This window comes from Mesocricetus auratus, unplaced genomic scaffold (assembly GCF_017639785.1).
Source record: "Mesocricetus auratus isolate SY011 unplaced genomic scaffold, BCM_Maur_2.0 Super-Scaffold_100038, whole genome shotgun sequence".
In the NCBI taxonomy this organism is placed as follows: Eukaryota; Metazoa; Chordata; class Mammalia; order Rodentia; family Cricetidae; genus Mesocricetus; species Mesocricetus auratus.
In genome coordinates, this window is record NW_024429216.1 from 7,936,942 (window position 1) to 7,957,768 (window position 20,827).

General features: G+C 55.3%; 1 protein-coding gene across 1 annotated transcript in view; it reads left to right on the forward strand.

The window, feature by feature from the left end:
* The window catches only part of Sptbn4 (spectrin beta, non-erythrocytic 4), an 84,497-nt gene extending 63,790 nt beyond the window's left edge, over positions 1–20,707 (forward strand). Inside the window, 17 exon segments of the mRNA XM_040734700.1 lie at positions 2,999–3,223; positions 4,106–4,195; positions 5,063–5,341; positions 5,435–5,565; positions 6,536–6,740; positions 7,766–8,146; positions 9,465–9,709; positions 11,073–11,211; positions 11,293–11,377; positions 11,717–11,913; positions 12,755–12,796; positions 12,798–13,375; positions 14,533–14,605; positions 15,091–15,383; positions 16,885–17,058; positions 17,185–17,227; positions 19,639–20,707. Coding sequence (XP_040590634.1) covers positions 2,999–3,223; positions 4,106–4,195; positions 5,063–5,341; positions 5,435–5,565; positions 6,536–6,740; positions 7,766–8,146; positions 9,465–9,709; positions 11,073–11,211; positions 11,293–11,377; positions 11,717–11,913; positions 12,755–12,796; positions 12,798–13,375; positions 14,533–14,605; positions 15,091–15,383; positions 16,885–17,058; positions 17,185–17,227; positions 19,639–19,797 — 3,339 coding nt within the window. The 3' untranslated portion in view covers positions 19,798–20,707.
* The last annotated feature ends 120 nt before the right edge of the window (positions 20,708–20,827 follow it).

Below are 20,827 nucleotides of genomic sequence, written 5' to 3' on the forward strand. Positions count from 1 at the left end.
CCGTACCCCCTTCTGTGGGTTCTCCTCCCTCTGGTAGGTGACATCTGTTGTCAATTTCTCGTCGACTCCAGGGAATTTTTATCCATGTGCAATTCACTGCAAATACATATCATATGGAGGCTCTAAATTGCTTTTTCCTCTGCTCAGTCACTCCTGGCTATTATTCCACCCCCTTGCAGATTTCGTTAACCAGTTCTGTCTTGTATTATTATTAGTTTTCAGACTGGGTCTTGGGTAGCCAACGGTGACGTCAAACTTACTGTGTAGAGGAGAATGAACTCCTGATCCTCCTGCCCCCACCTCCTCAAGGCTGGAGTGATAGGTGTGGGGCACCTTACCGTGTCCACCGTTTCATTCTGTGTGTGTGTGGGGGGGGGGTCCTGTGTTCCTGTGGTCCTGTGGTGCAGGTGTGTGCAGGCCACTTCACGCATGTGGAGGTCGGGACCACTGCAAGCGCTGGTCGTCACCCTCCACCTTCTTTCAAACGGATCTCTATGGTTTCTGCTGCCCGCACCTGCTCAGTGGTCCCCGAGCTCCCGAAGGTCCTCCCGTCTCCACCTCCAGTCTCTCCTTATGGGCGTTGAGAGTACAGATATGCGCTATTTTGCCCAGCTCTACACGGGTTCTGGGGTTCAAAGTCAGGTCTATTTTCATGCCAAACATTTTACCCACTGAGTCATTTCCACAGGGCCTCCATTTAAAGAATGAAAACTCTTTTTGAAAAGAGAACTATTTATTGTTTTTTAAAATTGTGGATATGAACAGTGAGGGCAAGTGCCCACGGAGGCCAGAGGGAACCAAACTCCGGTCCTCTGGAAAACCAGAATGTGCCGTTAACCACAGAGCCATCTCGCCAGCCCTCACCATTTCTTCCTAATGGTTTATTTATTTGCATTGGTGTTTGCCTGCACATGTGTCTGTGAAAGGTGTTGGATCCCCTGGAACAGGAGTTGCAGACAGTTGTGAGCTGCATGTGGGTGCTGGGAATTGAACCTGGGTCCTGTGGAAGAGCAGCCAGGGTTCTTAACTCTGAGCCATCTTTCCAACCCCTCTTTTTTCAAGACAGGGTTTCTTTGTGTTGTCCTAGTTGTCCTGGCACTTGCTCCGTAGACCAGGCTGTGTAGCTCTGGCTGGCCTCGAACTCACAGAGAACCGCCTGCCTCTGCCTCCCAAGTGCTGGGATTAAAGGCGTGCGCCACCAACGCCCGGCTGCGATTTTCATTTTAATCATATATTGATTTACGGTTTTCCTGACCATCAACAGGACTGGACATCTTTTTGTTTTGTTTATTTCTTCTTGGTCTGCTGACCATTTCTATTTGGTACAGCCTTTTTTTTTCCCCCTTGCTGATATTATTTGTTTTCAGAATTTTTTTTATTTAGAAATTTTATGTGTATATGGGCATTGTCACACCCTTGCATTGTTCCTGGGGAGGCCAGAAGAGGATTTCAAATCCCATGGCCTGGAATTACAGACGGCTGCGAGACATCATGTGGGTGCTGGGAATTGAATCCAGGTTCTCTGGAAGAGCAGCCAGTGCTCCTAACCGCTGAGCCAGCTCTCCACTCCTGGCGATATTATTCTTTCATGCATTGCGCACATCACAAGAGAGGCCTATTGTGTGCCGGGTCCTGTTCCAGACAGCTGTACAGAGCAGGGAGGCTGGCCTGGCTCGGCGCTCAGGAGGCTCACATTCTGGAAGCAGGCGAGTGATCTGAAAACACGTGAATAAAGCCAGTTTTCCACAGCTATGATGCCAGCACTTAGGATGCTAAGGGGATCACCCATGAGCTCCTGACCAGTCGGGGCTACAGAGAAAGACCATTTCCAAAAAGAATCCAGGCTTTAAAGAGTAGTTGTCTGTCAAGGATGGCTACAGTTACTTAGACAAGGGAGCAGGAGCAGGTTGGAGGATGGGAGGGGCATATCTCTGGGTGTTTGAAAGAAGCTAGTTTTAACCTGTCATGGTGATGCCCCAGAATTCAAGAGGTGAAGATAAAGACCACGAGTTCAAGGTCACCTTGGCTATATAGTGAGTTTGAATCTGAGGCCAGCCTCGGCTACAGCGGCGGGGGGGGGGGACACGACTGGAGATGCAGATCAGCTGCACTCACAAAGGACCCAGGCTCAGTACCCAGGACACATGTAGAGGCTCACACTGTCTGCTTTACTTTGTTGTTGCTGCTGTAGTAAGACACCAAGGCCATTTATAAAGGAAAGCATTTCATGTGGGACTCCTGGTGCCAAAGGGTAGTAGGGTCCCGGCTATCATGGGGGGCAGGGCTTGGCAGCAGCCAGGCAGACGTGGCGCTGGAGCCCAGGCTAGAGCTCACAACTGATCTATAGGCACAGGGCAGTGAGGAGGCTTTTCCTCACTCCATGTAAGTCTCTAGCCCATCTGCAGCTGTTAAAGAGCAAAGAGAGGGTCCATGTAAATCAGAGTGCTGTTTGGCCCGGGCCCACTCGTTAATCTTTGGGGATTTCAAACACTGTAAAATATATTTATTCTCCTGTGTGTTTTCACATAGCCCAGGCTGACCTTGAACTCCTGACTCTCACCTTCTATCTCCCGAGTGCTAGGATTACAAGCTTGAATCACTACACTGGGTCTTCCGTCGTACTGGGGGGTGGAAGGCGGGGTGTCCTACCCGCCAAGCAAGCACTATCCCAACCACGCTATACCCCAGACCCCCAAATCGCTGCAGCTTTGTGTTTGGTTTTATATCGGACCGTTTTAGTGGTGCGGAGGGATGGTCCTTTGAAATTCTTTGGGAAAATGATATGTGAGCTGAAATCTGATTGGCAATGGAGAGCATACCTGGCAGAAGGGCTCAATCCTACTACACCCAGGCAAAACCTCCCCAGGTTCATGCCGAGAGGGAGGGAGGTTCTTCCGGGGGCCATTGGACAGGGGGGAGAATGACGTGACCCGCCCAGGTGAATGATAGGGGGCCTGGGAGGAGAGTGGGACTGCTGACCGCGCCTCTGTGCCCACAGTCCATGGAGTCTCAGGTGGAGGAGTGGTGCCGTGAGGTGGGCGAGCTGCAGGCGCAGACGGCCGCGCTGCCGCTGGAGCAGGCCAGCAAGGAGCTGGTGGGGGAGCGGCAGAGCGCGGTGGGCGAGCGCTTGGTGCGCCTGCTGGAGCCACTGCAGGAGCGCCGCCGCTTGCTGCTGGCATCCAAGGAGCTGCATCAGGTGGCGCATGACCTGGATGACGAACTGGTGAGGCGGGGCGTGGTGCGTGGTGGTGCGTGGGGACTCGGGGGTGGGGCCGGGGGTTGACGCTGGGGGCGCAGAGGGTGAATGAAACCTGCATTGGCCCAGGGTGAGAGTCAGATGGAGTCTTGAGCTCTTCACTCCTTCACTTCATTTACTCTAGTCATTCATTCATTCATTCATTTGCTCGTGAACCGATTTTTCTTTTCTTCTTTTCTTTCCTTTGGCTGTTTGAGACAGTCTCATGTGGTCCAGGCTGGCTTGGGACCGGCGATGTAGCCAAGGATGACTGAACTCTTGATCCCCCTGCCTCAACCTCCCAAGTGCTGGAGTTGCAAGTGTGCCCAGCACTCCTGGCCATCATCCATGGGGATGCTTGACTCCACCCATTAGTGTTCAACCCTTCAGTCACTCATGTGTTTACTCTCACTCGTCCCTGGCCACGCCCTGTGTCTGTATGATGCTAGGGTCAGCAGGTGTCCATGGCGGCCATTGTATGTTGCTTTACGCTAGAGGGATCGGTCCTGTCCCTAGATTGTGACCCCCTAGGGTGGTGAGGGCCACGATGGTGACTCTGAGGGACTTTAGCAGCTCAAATCCAAAGTCAGAGGATAGGGAGCTTCCTGGCAGAAAGGATGTCTCCACTGAGGAAAAATGGGATGAAGGGGTGGGACGAGAACTCCAGGAAGCAGCGCCTGCATGGTGGAGGTCAGAGCTAAGCGGGTGTCTGGCTCAAGTACAGAGGGCAGGATGGGGGTGTCACATAGGCTGCTGTCCCGGGGGCTGAGGTGAGGAAAGGCATCGAAGCATGTACAAGGGTCCAAGGCTAGTTGGGAGGCAGCCATACTTGGGTGCAGTCTCCTCCCAACCCTCCCGTGTCCTCCCCAGGCATGGGTTCAAGAGCGGCTGCCGCTGGCCATGCAGACGGAGCGAGGCAATGGCTTGCAGGCCGTGCAGCAGGACATAAAAAAGAACCAGGTGAGCAGAGCCAGGGGAGGGCCTGACAAGGTAGGTCCCACGGGGGTGTGAGTGCTAGAAGTCAGTTAAATAGCCAGATAAGAGCACTGGGGACATGCTTAAGAGCACTGGCTGCTCTTCCAGAGGACCTGGTTCAATTCCCAGCACCCACATGGTGGCTCACAGCTGTCTGTAACGCTAGTTCCAGGGTATCCAGCACCCTCATATGGACATGTGTGCAGGCAAAAACATGAATGCACATGAAATAAACAAATATTTTTTGGTTTTTACAAGACAGGGTTTCTCTGTATTGTTTTGGTGGCTCAGTGGTAAAGCCCCTGCCTAGAATTCCCCAGTGAGGGGCTGGGGGCGTGGCTCAGTGGTAGAACCCCTGCCTAGAATCCCTCCGGGTCAGTGGCAGAGTGCTTGCTTAGCCTTGCAAAGGTCCTAGGTTCGATCTCACAACACATGGCTGCCCTCCCTCCAGCCATAAGCTGCCAGCAGATCCTTAGCTAGGACTGGTGTCTCGGGAGGTGCTCCCACACCACGCTGGCTTCTCGGTATCTCGATCGTGTGAAGGACATACGAAGGTAGTGACAGCTGCTGTGAGTCCAGGAAGACAGCGTCCCGCAGAGGCTCTCCCAAAGGGCCCCGTCTTACATCTCCAAACTTGACGTCTCGGGGCCAGCCTCCAGCGTTCTCACTGCGCTTGGCTTGGCAGGGCCTGCTTTCCCACCTACAGCACCTACCGCATGGGGGACATGAGTGAGTGGTACCTGGCAGGGGATCTGCGGATGTCCATTGTAGCTCGGTGACCCTGGCAGCGGGGCTCGGGGTGTCATGGAGTCCTTGATCTCCCCCCCTCTCCTCTCCGTGCCTCATTCGCAGGGCCTGCGGCGGGAGATTCAGGCGCACGGGCCGCGCTTGGAGGAGGTGCTGGAGCGCGCGGGCGCGCTGGCCTCGTTGCGCAGCCCGGAGGCAGAGGCGGTGCGCCGCGGCCAGGAGCAGCTGCACAGCGCTTGGGCGGGACTGCGGGAGGCGGCCGAACGACGGCAGCAGACGCTGGACGCCGCCTTCCAGGTCGAACAGTACTACTTTGATGTGGCGGAGGTGGAGGCGTGGCTGGGCGAGCAGGAGCTGCTCATGATGAGTGAGGACAAGGGCAAGGTGCGCCCAGAACAGGGGTGAGGGGGTCCGGGGACGCCGGAACCGGGGGACCCCGACCTCTGCCGCCTCATCGTGGGCGCCGTGTGCCCCTAGGATGAACAGAGCACCTTGCAGCTGCTCAAGAAGCATTTGCAGCTGGAGCAGGGCGTGGAGAACTACGAGGAAAGCATTGCACAGCTGTCTCGTCAGTGCCGGGCGCTGCTGGAGATGGGACACCCAGACAGGTGGGCGGGCGGGGGCTGGCCCAGTTCGGAGAGAAGGGTCCGCCGATGACTAGGACGGAGTTAGAGTAACAGAGCCAGGTTTGATGGGGGCGCTCGTGTATTCCCAGCCCTCAGGAGACTTGAGACAGGAGGATTGCTGCAAATTGGAGGCTAGCCTGGTCAATAGAGAGGGTTCCAGGCTAGGAAGGGTCACGTAGAGAAGTCCTATGTGAAAGAGAGAAAAGTCAGACAGATGAGTAGATGACTTCCGGCCAGGACAGGAAGATGTTGGGGAGAACTGGAAAACCTGGGGAGCTGAAAGAACGAGGGCGGGGCCTGAGCCTTCCTGGTGTAGCTGGGTGGTGTGACCCCGCTGAGCCTCTAGAGGGCTTGGCTCCGGGCCGGGATCTTAGAGGGACCACAGATCAAGCAAGACCCATGCCCGGAGATTGACACTGAAGGTGAACCTTTTGGCTGGGTCTTGAGGGAGGGAGTTAGGAACCCGGCCCACATCATTGTGGAGCAACAAAGAACCAAAGATAGATACTAGGTGACTAAACCAGTAAAAGACGCTGAATAGGGCTGGATGAGGGTGAGTGTGTCCAGTTGGAAACAGTAGTGAGGGACCAGGAATTCCAGTCACCCTTGGCTGCACATAGAATTTGAGACCAGCATGGGCTCATGCCATAAAAAAACAAAAACAGACAACCAAAAAACCCACCATTCATGGTGCACTTGGTGCTTAGCAAAATGTTAGTTATTGATACTATGTTGTTATTTTCTTAATGTCACTTACTATTATTGCTACAGCAGTGAGTGCCAGGCTGGCTTGGTGTTGACACTTACAGAAACAGTCCCACCAGAGGCGATCCTAAGAGCCAGGACCCCAGCAAAGATTCAGGAGGAAAGAGTCCTGCCTTGGGAGGCGGGGGTTAGAGGTGCCCCCAGAAGTCTTAGAAGGCTCTCTGTTGTCCCCCGTCTCCACCACCAGTGAGCAGATCAGCAGGCGACAGTCCCAGGTGGATCGCCTCTACGTGGCTCTCAAGGAGCTGGGTGAAGAGCGCAGGGTGAGCTTGGAGCAGCAGTACTGGCTCTACCAGCTCAGCCGCCAGGTGGACGAGCTGGAGCACTGGATCGCCGAGAAGGAGGTGGTGGCTGGCTCACCAGAGCTGGGCCAGGACTTCGAGCATGTGTCGGTGAGGATTCTTATGAATTCCATGCCATGGCTGCCTTTCTGTTGTGGAAAAACACTGCAGCCAAGGCAGCTTATAAGAGAACGGGTTTAACTGGGCGTACCATTTCAAAGGGCTAGAGTCCACACGGTGGGGGAGCAAAGGGACAACCAAGAGCTCACATCCTGATCCAAAAGCAGGAGGCAGAGAGAGGCATACTGGGAATAGCAAGTCTTTGTGTGTGTGTGTGTGTGTGTGTGTGTGTGTGTGTGTGTGTGTGTGTGTGTTTCGAGACAGGGTTTCTCTGTATTGTTTTGGAGGCTGTCCTGGAACTCTCTCTGTAGTCCAGGCTGGTCTCGAACTCACAGTGATCTGCCTGCCTCTGCCTCCCGAGTGCAGGGATCAAAGGCATGTGCCACCCCCCCTTCACTGGCCCAAGTCTTTTAAAACTGCAAAGCCCACTCCTAGTGGCACACTTTCTCTAACAAGGCCACACCTCCTAATCCTTCTCAAACAGTTCCACCAGCTGAAGACCAAGTATTGAAACATGTGAGTCTATGAAACCCTTCTTATTCAGACCAATGACACTAGCTGCCACTGCGCATCCCATGAAGGCCGCTGGGTGTGACCCCACCTCCTGGCCTGAAGCACATGCATCCATATAATCTTAAAGCATGTAGAAGTACACGGCACCTGAGGGGTGGGGGCAGGTGAATGAGGAGTCCTAGTCTTCTTTGACTGCCTAGTAAGTTCCAGGCCAGCCTTTGGCTACCGGAGATCCTGTCACACACAAAACATCTCAATGAAACACTCGCTGCCTAGCACGGTGTCAGTTTTTAATGCTATATGTCACATTTTTTTAAAAAATCACTTACTATTTCTATTATTGCCACAAAGCACCCAAGAACTATGACATGTTTTATTATAGCAATGCTTATTATCATGGTCCATATCTGTCACATGGGTAATAGGTTGCAGAGGGCTGGGGTGTGTAGCATTGCCACCCACTAAGCGGCCTTTTCTGACCCCGCCCCTTGTTCTGGTCCCAGGTGCTACAGGAGAAATTCTCCGAGTTCGCCAATGAGACGGGAACAGCAGGGCGGGAGCGGCTGGCGGCGGTCAACCAGATGGTGGACGAGCTGATTGAGTGCGGTCACACGGCAGCCGCCACCATGGCTGAGTGGAAGGATGGGCTGAACGAGGCCTGGGCCGAACTGCTGGAGCTCATGGGCACGCGGGCCCAGCTGCTCGCTGCCTCTCGGGAGCTGCACAAGTTCTTCAGCGATGCCCGAGAGCTTCAGGGGCAGATTGAGGAGAAGCGGAGGCGGCTGCCCCGCTTGACGGCACCACCGGAGCCCAGACCCAGTGCCAGCTCCATGCAGAGGACCCTGCGAGCCTTCGAGCATGACCTGCAGCTTCTCGTGTCCCAGGTGGGGTGAGGGCGGCGGTAGAGCCGAGTGGGAGGACCTGGGGGTGTGGCCCGGAGTGTAGGCAACACAGCATAACCGCTGTGGAGTCCGACAGTCGGCAGGCTGGCAGCGGCAGGGAAAGCAGCCTGGGCACGAGAGGAAACTGGGCAGATGGAAAGTTGACATCCCTCCCGGTGCCAAGGAATTCAGTCGAGATCGGCGAGGGGCACGGGTGGCAATGCTGAAATTTATTATTGTTATTTTTTTTTAAGACAAACAGCCCTGGTTGTCTTGAGACTTGTTATGTAGACCAGACTGGTCTTGAATTTGCAGTGAGCCTCCTGCCTCTCAGAGAGCGAATGAACTAAACTGGATGTGGTATCTCTTGCCTGAGAAACGTTAGCACTTGGGAGGCTGAGACAGGAGGATTGTTAAGGGTTCAAGGCCAGTCTGGGCTACAGAGTGTAACTATGTTTCAAAAAAAAAAAAAAGAAACAAGAAAAGAAAGAAAGAAAAGAAAAGAAGCCGGCGTTGGTGGCCCACGCTTTTAATCCCAGCACTCGGGAGGCAGAGGCAGGCGGATCTCTGTGAGTTCGAGGCCAGCCTGGTCTACAGAGCGAGTTCCAGGACAGCCTCCAATTCTCCAAGACAATACAGAGAAACCCTGTCTTGAAAAACCAAAAAAAAAAAAAAACCTTTTTATGTAATGAAAATCCCGAATTTGAGGCTAGCCTTGGTTACACGGTGAGACCTTGACTCAAAACAAAAATTGAAGAATAGGTATTTGGAAACAGACTAGTAGGTGACTAGAAGGTCTGATGTAACTGGAACAGGGAGAAAAAAAATGAGAATTATACCAAATAGACTCTAGGGCAGAAAGAGGACAACGGATGAGGCAGAAATAGAGTTATCAGATAAAAAGTTGAGGCAGCAAAATGAGAGAAGCCCGGTAGTAAAGATAAAAAGCCAGAACAGGCAGCAGGGCCTAAGGGACCCGTGGTTTGAGTCTGAGGTGTCAGAAGGCGGCCCGAGAGCCTTAGGGAAGAAAGAGGGCGGAGCCTTAGCCACTGTGTGGGGAAGAGGGATGAGCAGGGGCCTGGGTCACCTAGGAGCGGAAGAGGGAAGAACCTGGGTCATGGGGGGGGAGAGTAAAGGGAGGAGCCTGAGCTACAGGGGTGGGGGAAGAAGGAAGGGAGGAGCCTGGACCACTGGGGCTGGGAGAGAGGGAGGGACACGGGCCACAGGTGATGGAGGAAGGAAGGCTGGGTCAAGTAAGATGAGGAGGAGGGCGGCGCCTGTGCCAGCGTAGGGCGGGTGCTCGACCTGTCACGCCCCTCAGGTTCGGCAGCTGCAGGAGGGCGCGGCCCAGCTGCGGACGGTGTACGCGGGAGAGCACGCCGAGGCCATCGCCAGCCGCGAGCAGGAGGTGTTGCAGGGCTGGAAGGAGCTGCTGGCGGCCTGTGAGGATGCTCGTCTGCACGTCAGCTCCACGGCCGACGCCCTGCGATTCCACAGCCAGGCCCGAGACCTGCTTTCCTGGATGGACGGCATCGCGGGCCAGATCGGGGCAGCTGACAAACCCAGGTGCCCCTTCCTTACCTCATCTTGGGCCTTTTGCCCGCTTCTGGCGGTCTTCGGTAGCTGCCCAGACCCCCAACAACCCCTTCTCACAGGAGACACGAGCAGCCTGGCGGTGCCTCTGTGTACCTGTGTACCAGGCGCTGTTCTCGCTGCTTCAGATGCGAGGATCCCTTTTCGGCTCACCATGGGATGCTTTCTGCCCTCGATCCTATTCGGGTGTTCACACGGCCTCCCTGTGGACATGTCACGTGGGCTGGGCCAAGGCCTGGCCAGGAGCAAGGGAAAGCTCTGAGACCGTTTGCAGATGCAGCCAGTAGTTTGGGGTCAGTGTCCAGCGGAAACCAAAGCTGAGCTAAGCCTGGCGGCACAGGCCTGTCAACCCAGATACTCAGGGATCTGAGGCGGGGAGACGAGTTCAGGGCTAGCCTGGCTAACTTCGCAAGACCCTGTCTCAAAATAAAAAGCAGGCGCTAGCGCTGCGGCATGTGGCTCAGTTGATAGAGTGCTTGTCTGGCGAGCATGAGGCCCTGGGCTGCATCCTCTGCATGGAACAGGCCAGTTCCAAGGGCATTTGCTTGCAATCCCACCACCGAGAAGGAAGAGGCGGGGGATCAAGGACATCCTTAACCACACACTGAGTTTGAGGCCAGTTGGACTCCACCTCAAAAAAAAAAAAAAAAAAAGCAAAATACTGGGGCTGGAGGGATGGCTCAGAGGTTAAGAGCACTGGCTGCTCTTCCAAAGGTCCTGAGTTCAATTTCCAGCACCCACAGGGTGGCTCACAACTGTCTGTAACTCCAATAACACCCATGGCAAAACACCAATGAAAAAAATTAAATTTCTAAAAAGTAATTTTTTCCCAAGTTCAAAGTAGAGCTCAGTGTTGGAGCGCACCCGTGATGTCAGCACGGGAGGTGAAGGCAGGAATATGAGCGGTTCAAAGTCATCTCCGGCTACATAGCCAGCTCCAGGCCAGCACGTGCACACGAGACCTTGTTGAAGGAGGGAAAAGGAAGGAAAAGTTGGGCTTGAAATTGTAGGTGGGTGCACTAAGGCAAAAATCTGGCACCTTTGAATCATTGAATTCATGAAGACCCTGGGACCCTTGGCCAGAGAAGGTTGCTGTCCTGGGATTATGTAGAAACGCAGTGTTGATGGGTGGTGGCGCACGCCTTTAATCCCAGCACTCTGGAGGCAGAGGCAGGCGGATCTCTGTGAGTTCGAGACCAGCCTAGTCTACAAGAGCTAGTTCCAGGACAGCCTCCAAAGCCACAGAGAAACCCTGTCCTGAAAAAAAAGAAAAAAGAAAGAAAAGAATAGAATAGAAGAACAGCAGTGTTAGCTCCTTGTCCCCTCCCCTCGGCAGGGATGTGTCATCCGTGGAGGTGCTAATGAACTATCACCAGGGCCTGAAGACGGAACTGGAGGCTCGAGTGCCTGAGCTGACGGCCTGCCAGGAGTTGGGGCGTTCCCTGTTACTCAACAAGAGTGCCATGGCTGATGAGGTGAGGGAGAAACACGGGGGGGGGGTTCCCTCTCTGCTCCCCACACCCGGGATGCCTCTCCCCTAACGCACACACTCCCAGATCCAGGCACAGCTGGACAAGCTGGGAACCCGGAAGGAGGAGGTGTCTGAGAAGTGGGACCACCATTGGGAATGGCTGCAGCAGAGTGAGTAAGGGCCGAGACACGGGCGGTACCTCAGCATGTCTGGCCAAGGCCAGAGGATGAGTGACAGTAGCATGCTTGGTCTCCAGAACCTGGGAAGGTGAACGAGGGGGGCTGTCTTACCTTTGAGCTCGGGCCTCCACATGAGCACACCCCAATACACATACAATAAACACTATATGTGTGTGTGTATGTATATTTAAATAGCCCTAGTCCCCATTGCTCTCAAGGCTGGACTGGGGGTAGCCCGTGGGCATGGGGGGGAGCCTGAAAACCATAGCTCCCGCCCCGGGGAGAAGTCTGAGGCTCCCCTGGTGCCTCACCTGCTGTGCCTGCCCGCAGTGCTGGAGGTGCACCAGTTTGCTCAGGAGGCCGTGGTGGCTGATGCCTGGCTGACAGCCCAGGAGCCGCTCCTGCAGAGCCGGGAGCTGGGCAGCAGTGTAGATGAGGTGGAGCAGCTCATCCGGAGACACGAGGCCTTCCGCAAAGCGGCCGCAGCCTGGGAGGAGCGGTTCAGCTCTCTGCGGCGTTTGACCACGGTCAGATCCCAGATCCCACCCACCGTCCCCACCCACCGTCCCCACCCACCGTCCCCGGTCCCCGCTCTGGGCGCCGGGCCCTGCGCTGGGCAGAGCAGGACATAGATCCTCCCTGAGCCCTAAGTGAAGGCACAGGGACCGACCTGTACCTGACAGATTTTTTTTGATGAGGAAAATAATTTGAGGCGGCTGTGGAAACCCAGAAGCCCTTGGTCTGGTCTTGAGGAGTCCAATATGAGGCAGAGACATGCAGAGAGAGAGAGGGAAGGAGGGACGGAGGGAGAGAGGGAGAGAGGGAGGGAGGGAGGGAGAGAGAGAGAGAGAGGAGAGAGAGAGAGAGAGAACCCTTGAGGTCTTGAGGGAGACTGTTACGGTGTGGGGTGGGTGGGTAGGTGGGGGTCAGTAAACACCCCGAGAAAGTGACTGTTTAGCTGTCAGGTGTAGTGGCACACACCTGTGTTTCCAGCTTTGGGAGGTGGAGGCAGGAGGATGAGACCTTAGCTCAAGGTCATCATCAGTAATCTCGAGTTTGGAGCCAGCCTGGTTTACATGAAACCCTGTCCCCACCACACACTCGGAAAAACAAAGACCACAGACCAAAGAAGCAGGGGCAAAGGGAGGGGAGGGGAGGGGGGGAGCGAGACCCTTACACTCCGACAAGATCAGTGGGTGTCTGTGGAAAGAAAAGGAATTTGGTCTTGTCCAAAACTAGGCAGTGACTGAAAACCCTGCTTCTCCAGGGAGTTAAGCAGTGAGGGAGACCGCCCAGCACCTTCGCGGATGGTTCCCTCGCCCGCCCCATTCCCCAGCCTGACCTGACCCTTCTACCCCACTCCCCCAGATCGAGAAACTCAAGGCAGAGCAGAGCAAGCAGCCACCCACCCCCCTTGCTGGGGCGCAAGTTCTTTGGGGACCCCACCGAGCTGGCGGCCAAGGCGGCGCCCTTGCTGCGTCCAGGGGGCTATGAGAGGGGCCTGGAGCCCTTGGCTCGCCGGGCCTCGGACACGCTGTCAGCGGAGGTGCGGACCCGAGTTGGGTATGTGCGTCAGGAGCTCAAGCCCGAGCGTCTCCAGCCGCGCATTGACCGGCTACCCGAGGCCTCGGGGAGGGTAGAACCCGCGGCCCCAGCAGCCGCAGCGTTGGATATGACCGACACCCCTGGAGCCCCGGCGGTGACGGAGCAGGTCCGGCCCCGGCCGGAGCGCCAGGAGTCAGCGGATCGTGCGGAGGAGCTGCCACGGAGACGCCGGTCAGAACGCCAGGAGTCCACCGAGCAACCAGAGGAGGCTGCGCGGAGGCGGCGGCCCGAGCGCCAGGAGTCCGCGGATCATGAGGGACCACACAGCCTTACTCTGGGTCGCTATGAGCAGATGGAGAGGCGACGGGAGCGGCGGGAGCGGAGGTTGGAGCGACAGGAGTCTAGCGAGCAGGAGACTCCAACCAGAGGAGAGCTGCTCAAAGGGTGAGGACCTTGTGACCACGGTGTCAGGGGAGGGTCCTCGAGGGCCCGAGGGCAGGGTTTGTGGGCCCAGAATTGCTCAGGTGAGCACGGTGGTGGCGAGCCTGTAATGTCGAGGCAGGAGGCCCAGGATCAGGGAAGGAAGCAGATTTATCACCAGACAGTGCAGAGCCGAACATTTAGGGTTGGGAGGGAACGTCCGGGGCACTTGGAAGCTCAGGGGGTGTGTAGAGAAGACAATGGTAGCCTTCACAGCTCGAAGACACCAGCTTGCCTTCTGTTGTGCTTAAAACTCAAAGGGCACCGGGTGCTGGTGGCGCACGCCTTTAATCCCAGCACTCAGGAGACAGAGGCAGGAGGATCTCTGTGAGTTCAGGGCCAGCCGGGTCTACAGAGTGAGGACAGCCAGGGCTACACAGAGAAACCCTGTCTCGGGAAACAAACCTCTCAAAGGAGAGCAGGGTGTGGTGACCCGTGTGTTTGAGGGAGGACTGAATCCCTGACTAGCCACCTGGCCATAGTAGTGAGCACCAGGGCTACATTTGAGTTCCGTCTCTAAAACAAACAAGCAATTCGAGTGTGGTGACCCTTGCCTGGACTCCCATCACTTGGGAGATAGCAGCAGGAGGAGCAGGAGTTCAAGGTTATCCTCAGGGAGGCCAGAGGTCAGACCTTGACTCAAAAAAAATCCAGTCAAAGAGGGAAGAGATGGCTTGGTGGTTAGAAGCACTTGCTGTTCTCCAGAGGCCGTAAGTTTGGTTCCCAGCACCCACACTGGGGGGCTCACAACCATCTGGAACTCTGGTTCCAGGTGATCCAATGACTTCTGGTCTCTGAGGGCAGCAGGCACCCACAAGGTACACAGACACAGACACACACACACACACACACACACACACACACACGTAGGTAACACACTCCCACATAAATAAACCTACGAGAATTTAAAAATATTTTTTTAAAGTCAAACAAACAACAACAAAAACCTTGGAGGGCTTTGGTTGTACTTCGAGGCGCTGTGTCAGGAACTCCCGTGGTGTGCAAGGTACACACACACACACACACACAGACCGCTGGGTTGTGGGCAGGTCCTGCTATGGAGGCGCTCTGTCCAGCCAGGCAGGGCCATCATCTCCTTTGGGTCTGTCCTTGTTCTCCAGGAAGGCCACCCTTGCTGACATTGTGGAGCAGCTACAGGAGAAAGAGTCGGGCCCTGGGCTCCCTGCTGGGGTGGTAAGTTGAGTTCCGGGGATGGGTGGGGGGTAGAAACCCTTGCAGTGGCCAGGGTCTCAGAGGCGACCATTACCCAGGCCCATCTGCCTTCCTGGACGCTGTAGTGGTCGGAGGCCCCATATTCTCCCTCCAGACCCAGGAACCATATTTCTCCTCCCCTCCAACGCACACATAGTAGACTCTAAACTCTTCCCCCATCTATTTTAGACTCCCTATTTCTCCAGCCTTATGGGGTCCCCAACTTTCTCACTAGCCACACACAGAAATGCTAGGCGCCATCTACCTCCTTAGGCTCTGTCCCTACCTCCCAGCTTCCAGAATTCCAAAACCTAAGGGGTCCCCCTCAGTCCTGAGGGTCATGTTCCCCTCCAAGACAGGCGGCCCTGCAGAACGAGGGGACCCGAGGCCCTCGGGCTCCCCGGGACACGATGCTCCCCTAGTCATCATGGACAGTACCCCTCTCCCCCCTCCCTTCATTCACACAGCCGTCGCTGCCACAGCCTCGTGAGCTTCCCCCCGGTCGCCTGCCCAACGGGCTTGAGCCGCCCGAGCGGACACCTCGGCCCGATCGGCCGCGGGCACGGGACCGGCCCAAGCCGCGCCGGCGGCCACGGCCTCGAGAGGGTGGTGAGGGCGGGGGAAGCCGGCGCTCGCGCTCCGCCCCTGCCCAGGGAGGCTCCGCCCCCGCTCCTCCGCCTCCGCCCACTCACACAGTACAGCACGAGGGCTTCCTGCTGCGCAAGCGCGAGCTCGACGCTAACCGCAAGTCGTCCAACCGGTGAGCGAGCGCGTGGGCGGGGCTTTGTGTGCCTGGGATCCCGCTCAGGGTGTTTCGTGAATGAGGAGCTGGGCGGGAGGAGTGGGGGGCGGGACTCACGTTCAAAGGCTCCAACCGGTGAAGGGGAGGGGCGTGGCCGAAGCTCAGAGTGTCCAATAGCTAAGAGGATAGAGAGAGATGGGAGCCAGACCGAAGAGCCCCTAACGAGAATACATTGGGATTCAGTTATCAGCGACCACCCCAGGTGTTGGCTATAGCTAAGGGGCAAACAGGAGGTAGTGTCTCATCTAGACGATTCCAGTGGGGTGGGAACTGGAGCTTCAAGATAGCATCCAATCAGTGGGCAGGGTGGGTTCCCCCCATACCTCACAACCGCCACTCTTGAACTTTCCAATGAGGGTCTGAAAAGGAACAGGACGTCAACTGAGGACCTAGCGGAGTGTTGGAAGTTATCTCCGTTTTCCAGATGAGCGGCTTTTTCTTGAGTTGTCTAAATCACATTTATTTGTGTTGGGAGGGAAGTTGTGTGTGAAGGTCAGAGGACAACTAGTGGGAATCGGTTCTCTCCTTCCACCATGTGGGCCCTAGAGATCAAACTCAAATTGTCAGGCTTGTCTGCAAGTGCCTTATTCTCTGAGCCATCTTCCCAGACCCTAACCCGTGTGTGTGTGTGTGTGTGTGTGTGTGTGTGTGTGTGTTTACTTTTGGAGTGAGTCCAGCTTGCAGTTGTCCAATTTTGTTTTTTGTCCGACTGAGACGCAGAACGTGGGACAGATTAAGCCAAAAAGGGTATAGTGAGATCTAGACCCAAGACATAAAGTTAACGGGGGAGGCGCAGAGTTGGCGGGTGCTGGCTGTAGCTAGTTTTTCTTCCACGTGACTAGACCAAGGGGGGAATGAACAGGGACACCTGTTGAATGTTATCATCCTGTCGGGGAGTTCTTCTTAGACTGGAACTTTGGCTGGGTGGGGAGACTGGATCTTGTTGTTTCAAACTATAGAGGAGTAAATCTTCCTTGAAGAAACCTGGCGGGGGTTGGGGAAATGAGAACTAATGAATGAAGCAGGGGTTTTTGAAGGTGATGCATGGAGAAAGGAGACCAGTGAATGAAGCAATCACTTGTAAAGGGATCAGTTCAATCTTTTTCAGGACTGGGGATCAAAACCATGGCCTTCTGTTCTACCACTGAGACACACCCCCAGCTTCATGCTCGTGGGTTCTAGGCACGGGCTCTACCTACTGCTGGCTCTATCCCTGTGCTAACGGCTGGTCTTGCATTTAGGAAAGTCCATATGAAATGAGACAAGGAAAGGTTAGCCCAGTAGGGGCCAGCCGGGGCAAACACTTGGTTCTAGGAGCTTTAGACACCCTCCCAGAACAGGAACTGCCTTGGAGAAGAACAGCCTGGCCTGAGCAGCCAGAGGCAGCATCCACCCTATGATGGCGAGGATGTGGAGGTCTCAAGCAGAATTGTGCACCTCTGCCATCCGTTACCCCCAGGTCATGGGTGAGCCTGTACTGTGTGCTCAGCAAGGGGGAGCTTGGCTTCTACAAGGACTCCAAAGGCCCAGCGTCGGGGGGCACGCATGGCGGGGAGCCGCTACTCAGCCTGCACAAAGCCACCAGCGAGGTGGCTAATGACTACAAGAAAAAGAAGCATGTTTTCAAGCTGCAGTGAGTCCCCCCATGGGCAGAAGGGCTTTATTTCCCCAGTGGGCTCTTGGTTTCCTTGAAGGGCAGTGGATGATGGGGACAGGGGTTGGGTCCCTCACGTTTCCTGAAGTCCTGTGTCTCCCGTAGGACCCAGGATGGCAGTGAGTTCTTGCTCCAGGCTAAAGATGAGGTAAGAGCTGGTCCCTTTATCCCATAGGTTGATCTCTAACTGGTATAGCGTCCTGGCTGGCTCCTGATCCAAAGTGTTGGGGCTATAGAAGGAACCACACAGGCTAGATCTATCAGAACTGTACCGGGAAAGCATTGAGAGCCTGGAGGAGCTTACTGGGAGAGGGGTGATGGAGGGAAGGTATCCAGTGGCCCTGATGGCTAAGTCCGTCTTCTTTGTCATGGCCACTCAGGAGGTCAGAAAGATGGTAGGTGTTAGTTTAAAAGGGAGTCACCAAGGCTCTAGAGAGACAGCCCAGTGGTTAAGAGCACTCCCTGCTTTTCCAGAGGACTCGTTTTGTTCTCAGAACCCATGTAGGACAGCTCACAACTCCTTTTAACTACAGCTCCAGGGGACCTAACACCCTCCTCTGGCCTCCAAGGGCACCCATATACACATGGCATATATTCATACCAACAATTAAAAGTAAAGAGCCCAGGTGGTGGTGTTGAGCACCTGTAGTCCCAGCACTCAGAAAGCAGAGGCGGGTGGATCTTTGTGAGTTCAAGACCAGCCTGGTCTACAAAGCAAGTTCCAGGACAGCCAGGGATACACAGAGAAACCCTATCTTGGACCCCGTCTCCCCCACAAAAAGGGAGTGATCAAAGTTGAATGTGGTTATCTTCTGTAATGTCAGCATATGGGAGGTAGAAGCAGGAGGATCAATCCTGGGCTACAGAGTGAGTTTGAGGCCAGCCTGGGGTACCCTGTCTTTAAAAAAAGGGAAGATGTGTGATTCCCATTGAGATAACCCAAAAGACAGAATTGCAAAGGCTTATGACAGCCAGCTGCAGGAGGACAGTTGAGGTGGGGTAAATGGCCCCAGAAAGGGTCCCAGGGGCTGGATCTCTTGGTATTGGGGGCACTCAGGGAGGATTTCTATCCTGAGTGCACTGGGGTGGGAGTGGGAAGCATCATGGTTTTTAACAAAAGAGAGTTGATGTGTCATGAATGTCCCCTGATAGGAGCTAGAGAGATGGTTCAGTGGCTCAGAGGGCAAGAAGGTTGCTGTCCACACCTCAGGACATGATTTGGACACCAGTAGTCACATTAAACACACACAGACACACACACACACACTCGGCTGCCCATGGACAACCCCATAACTGCAGGGGACAAAGAAAGACAGATTCACAGGCCCTTGCTGGTGTACCCAGCTCCGGGTTCACTGGGAGACCCTGTTTGTAGAGAATTAGGCTGGGGTGACAAGACAGTACACGTGGATCCTCTTCTGGTTTCCACACATGTGCACAGCCCCCCCACATACATGCTCAAACATCACACATGTGCACAGCCCCCAACATACATGCTCAAACATCACACATGTGCACAGCCCCCAACATACATGCTCAAACATCACACATGTGCACAGCCCCCCACATACATGCTCAAACATCACACATGTGCACAACCCCCCACATACATGTGCACAGCCCCCCACATACATGCTCAAACATCACACAGAAGTGAGGCTTTTTAAAGGAACCTTTTAGATTTCTAAAAAGATTTATTTTTTATTTTATCTATATGCTTGCCTGCATGTACACATGTGTACTGTGTGACTGTTTGGTGCTCCCACCACTAGAAGAGGATGATGTGTCCCCTGAAACAAGAGTCATGGATGTTTGTCAGCCTCCCTGTGGGTGCTGGGAATGGAATCCTGGCCTGATGGAAGCACAGCCGGCGTTTTTCACCAACCACGGAGTCATTTCTCCAGCTCCTTAGTTTCCTTTTTTCTTTTTTTGAGACAGGGTTTCTCTGTGTAGTCCTGGAACTCTCTCTCTATAGACCAGGCTGGCCTCAAACTCACAGGGATCCTCCTACCTCTGCCTCCCGAGTGCTGGGATAAAGGGTGCCCCACCATTGTGTGTGTGTGTTCATGAGTGTGTGTGGGTGCACATGTTCCGCGCCTCGGGGGTGGAGGTGGAGGACAGACTCCCTGAGTCAGTGCGCTCCTTCCACTGTGTGGGTCCTGGTGATCAGACACTGCGTCGGGCTCCAGGGTACCCTTACCCGCTGACTCTCTTTCTGGCTCCCAAATAATGTATCTCAGAGCTTTTGTAAAACGTGAAGTAGTTGGTACCTGGAGGCCAATTAGCACAGGGCCTGGTAAATGTCAGGGCTCTGCAAGCTTCCGCTCAGTGCTTCCCTTCATCTGGGCTGCTCATCTTTGTGTGGCGAGAGGGCGTTTTATAGATGATGCTACTGCTTCTGTTTAAGTGAATAAATCCACAGAAGTGCCAAGAGAGGAGCCCCCCCCCCATTAGCCTCACTGTCAGTATTACCGGATAGCAGAAGAAGCTGAAGCTAGGGGAGGGCAGTGTGGTTGAGATCCTCCTCCAAACACGGACCTGTCCTGCTTCTTCCGCCAGGAGGAGATGAACGGCTGGCTGGAGGCTGTGGCTAGCTCAGTAGCAGAACATGCCGAGATCGCCCGCTGGGGCCAGACGCTACCTACCACCTCATCCACAGATGAGGGCCACCCCAAGCGTGAGGGCGGGGAGCGTAGGGCCAGCGGGCGCCGGAAGTGACTCCAGGTACCCTCCCCCCTTGGAGTCTGACAAGTCTCCTTGCCCCTCCTCTCCGCACTGTGGACACAAAGACACCTTCTCATCCGCAAGGGCAGGAATGACTGCGGACGTGTCACGGTGGGCCCTGGACTGGAATTCTCCTGCACTCCAAGAAGTGGTGGTGGGGGATTGCTGTCCCTATAGCCATATCTCGGTCCCTTCCCGCTCGCCAACCCCACCCCAGGTGCTGGGGCTCCATTCTTTTTATGCAATAACTGAGCTTGGTGGGAACGGGCAGGGAGCCAGCTGAGCCAAGCCCCCTGCCCATGCATCATCGTCAGATCCTGCCCCAAGAAGCTGGAGTGGCGAGGGACCTGGGAGGTGGTGGTATTCGTTGGCCTCCTCTCCGCCCTAAGGATGGACACGGGGGCGCTGGTGAGGTCCCCTGGGCCATCCAGGGTGCTAGGGGGTGGGGAGGGGGACACTCCCTCCCTGCCTTTACCTCACTTCCGATGCTGCCTTGATCTGTCTGGGAAGAGGGAGCGAGGGGGCCCTTAGCCCCTGCGCTCTGCCGTCTCAGAGCCATGCGGTTAATTCCTGACTTAGTTTATTTTTGCAAAAATGTAGATTTCCCCCCTCCTTCCCCCGCCCCGCATCCGCGAAGGCTTTTAATAGGAGGGGAGTCAAAGTTCAAAATTGTCTTCCTCTCTCCTCCCCCATCCAGCTGTAAATGCCACTTCCCGAGGGGAGGGGGCGGGGGAGCCCTCCCCCCTGCATGCTTCTGGCTGGAGCACCTCCCTGGGAGTGGAGGGATCAGGGTTCCAGGCGGCCCCAGGGGCTGCCCGGAGACGCCGCCAGGGCCAGGGGTGCGGGGCGGTGTGGCAGGCGCACACTGTATGTACCTATAATAAACCCTTTGGCTTTGACGGTCTACGCTGGTTTGTTCTCTTGTTTGAGACAGGTTTGGAGGGTGGGCTGGTGTGGGGACGAGGCTGCGAAAACCGTGTTCCAGATTCTACCCACTGTGCCTACTTACCCATCGGCGTAGGCT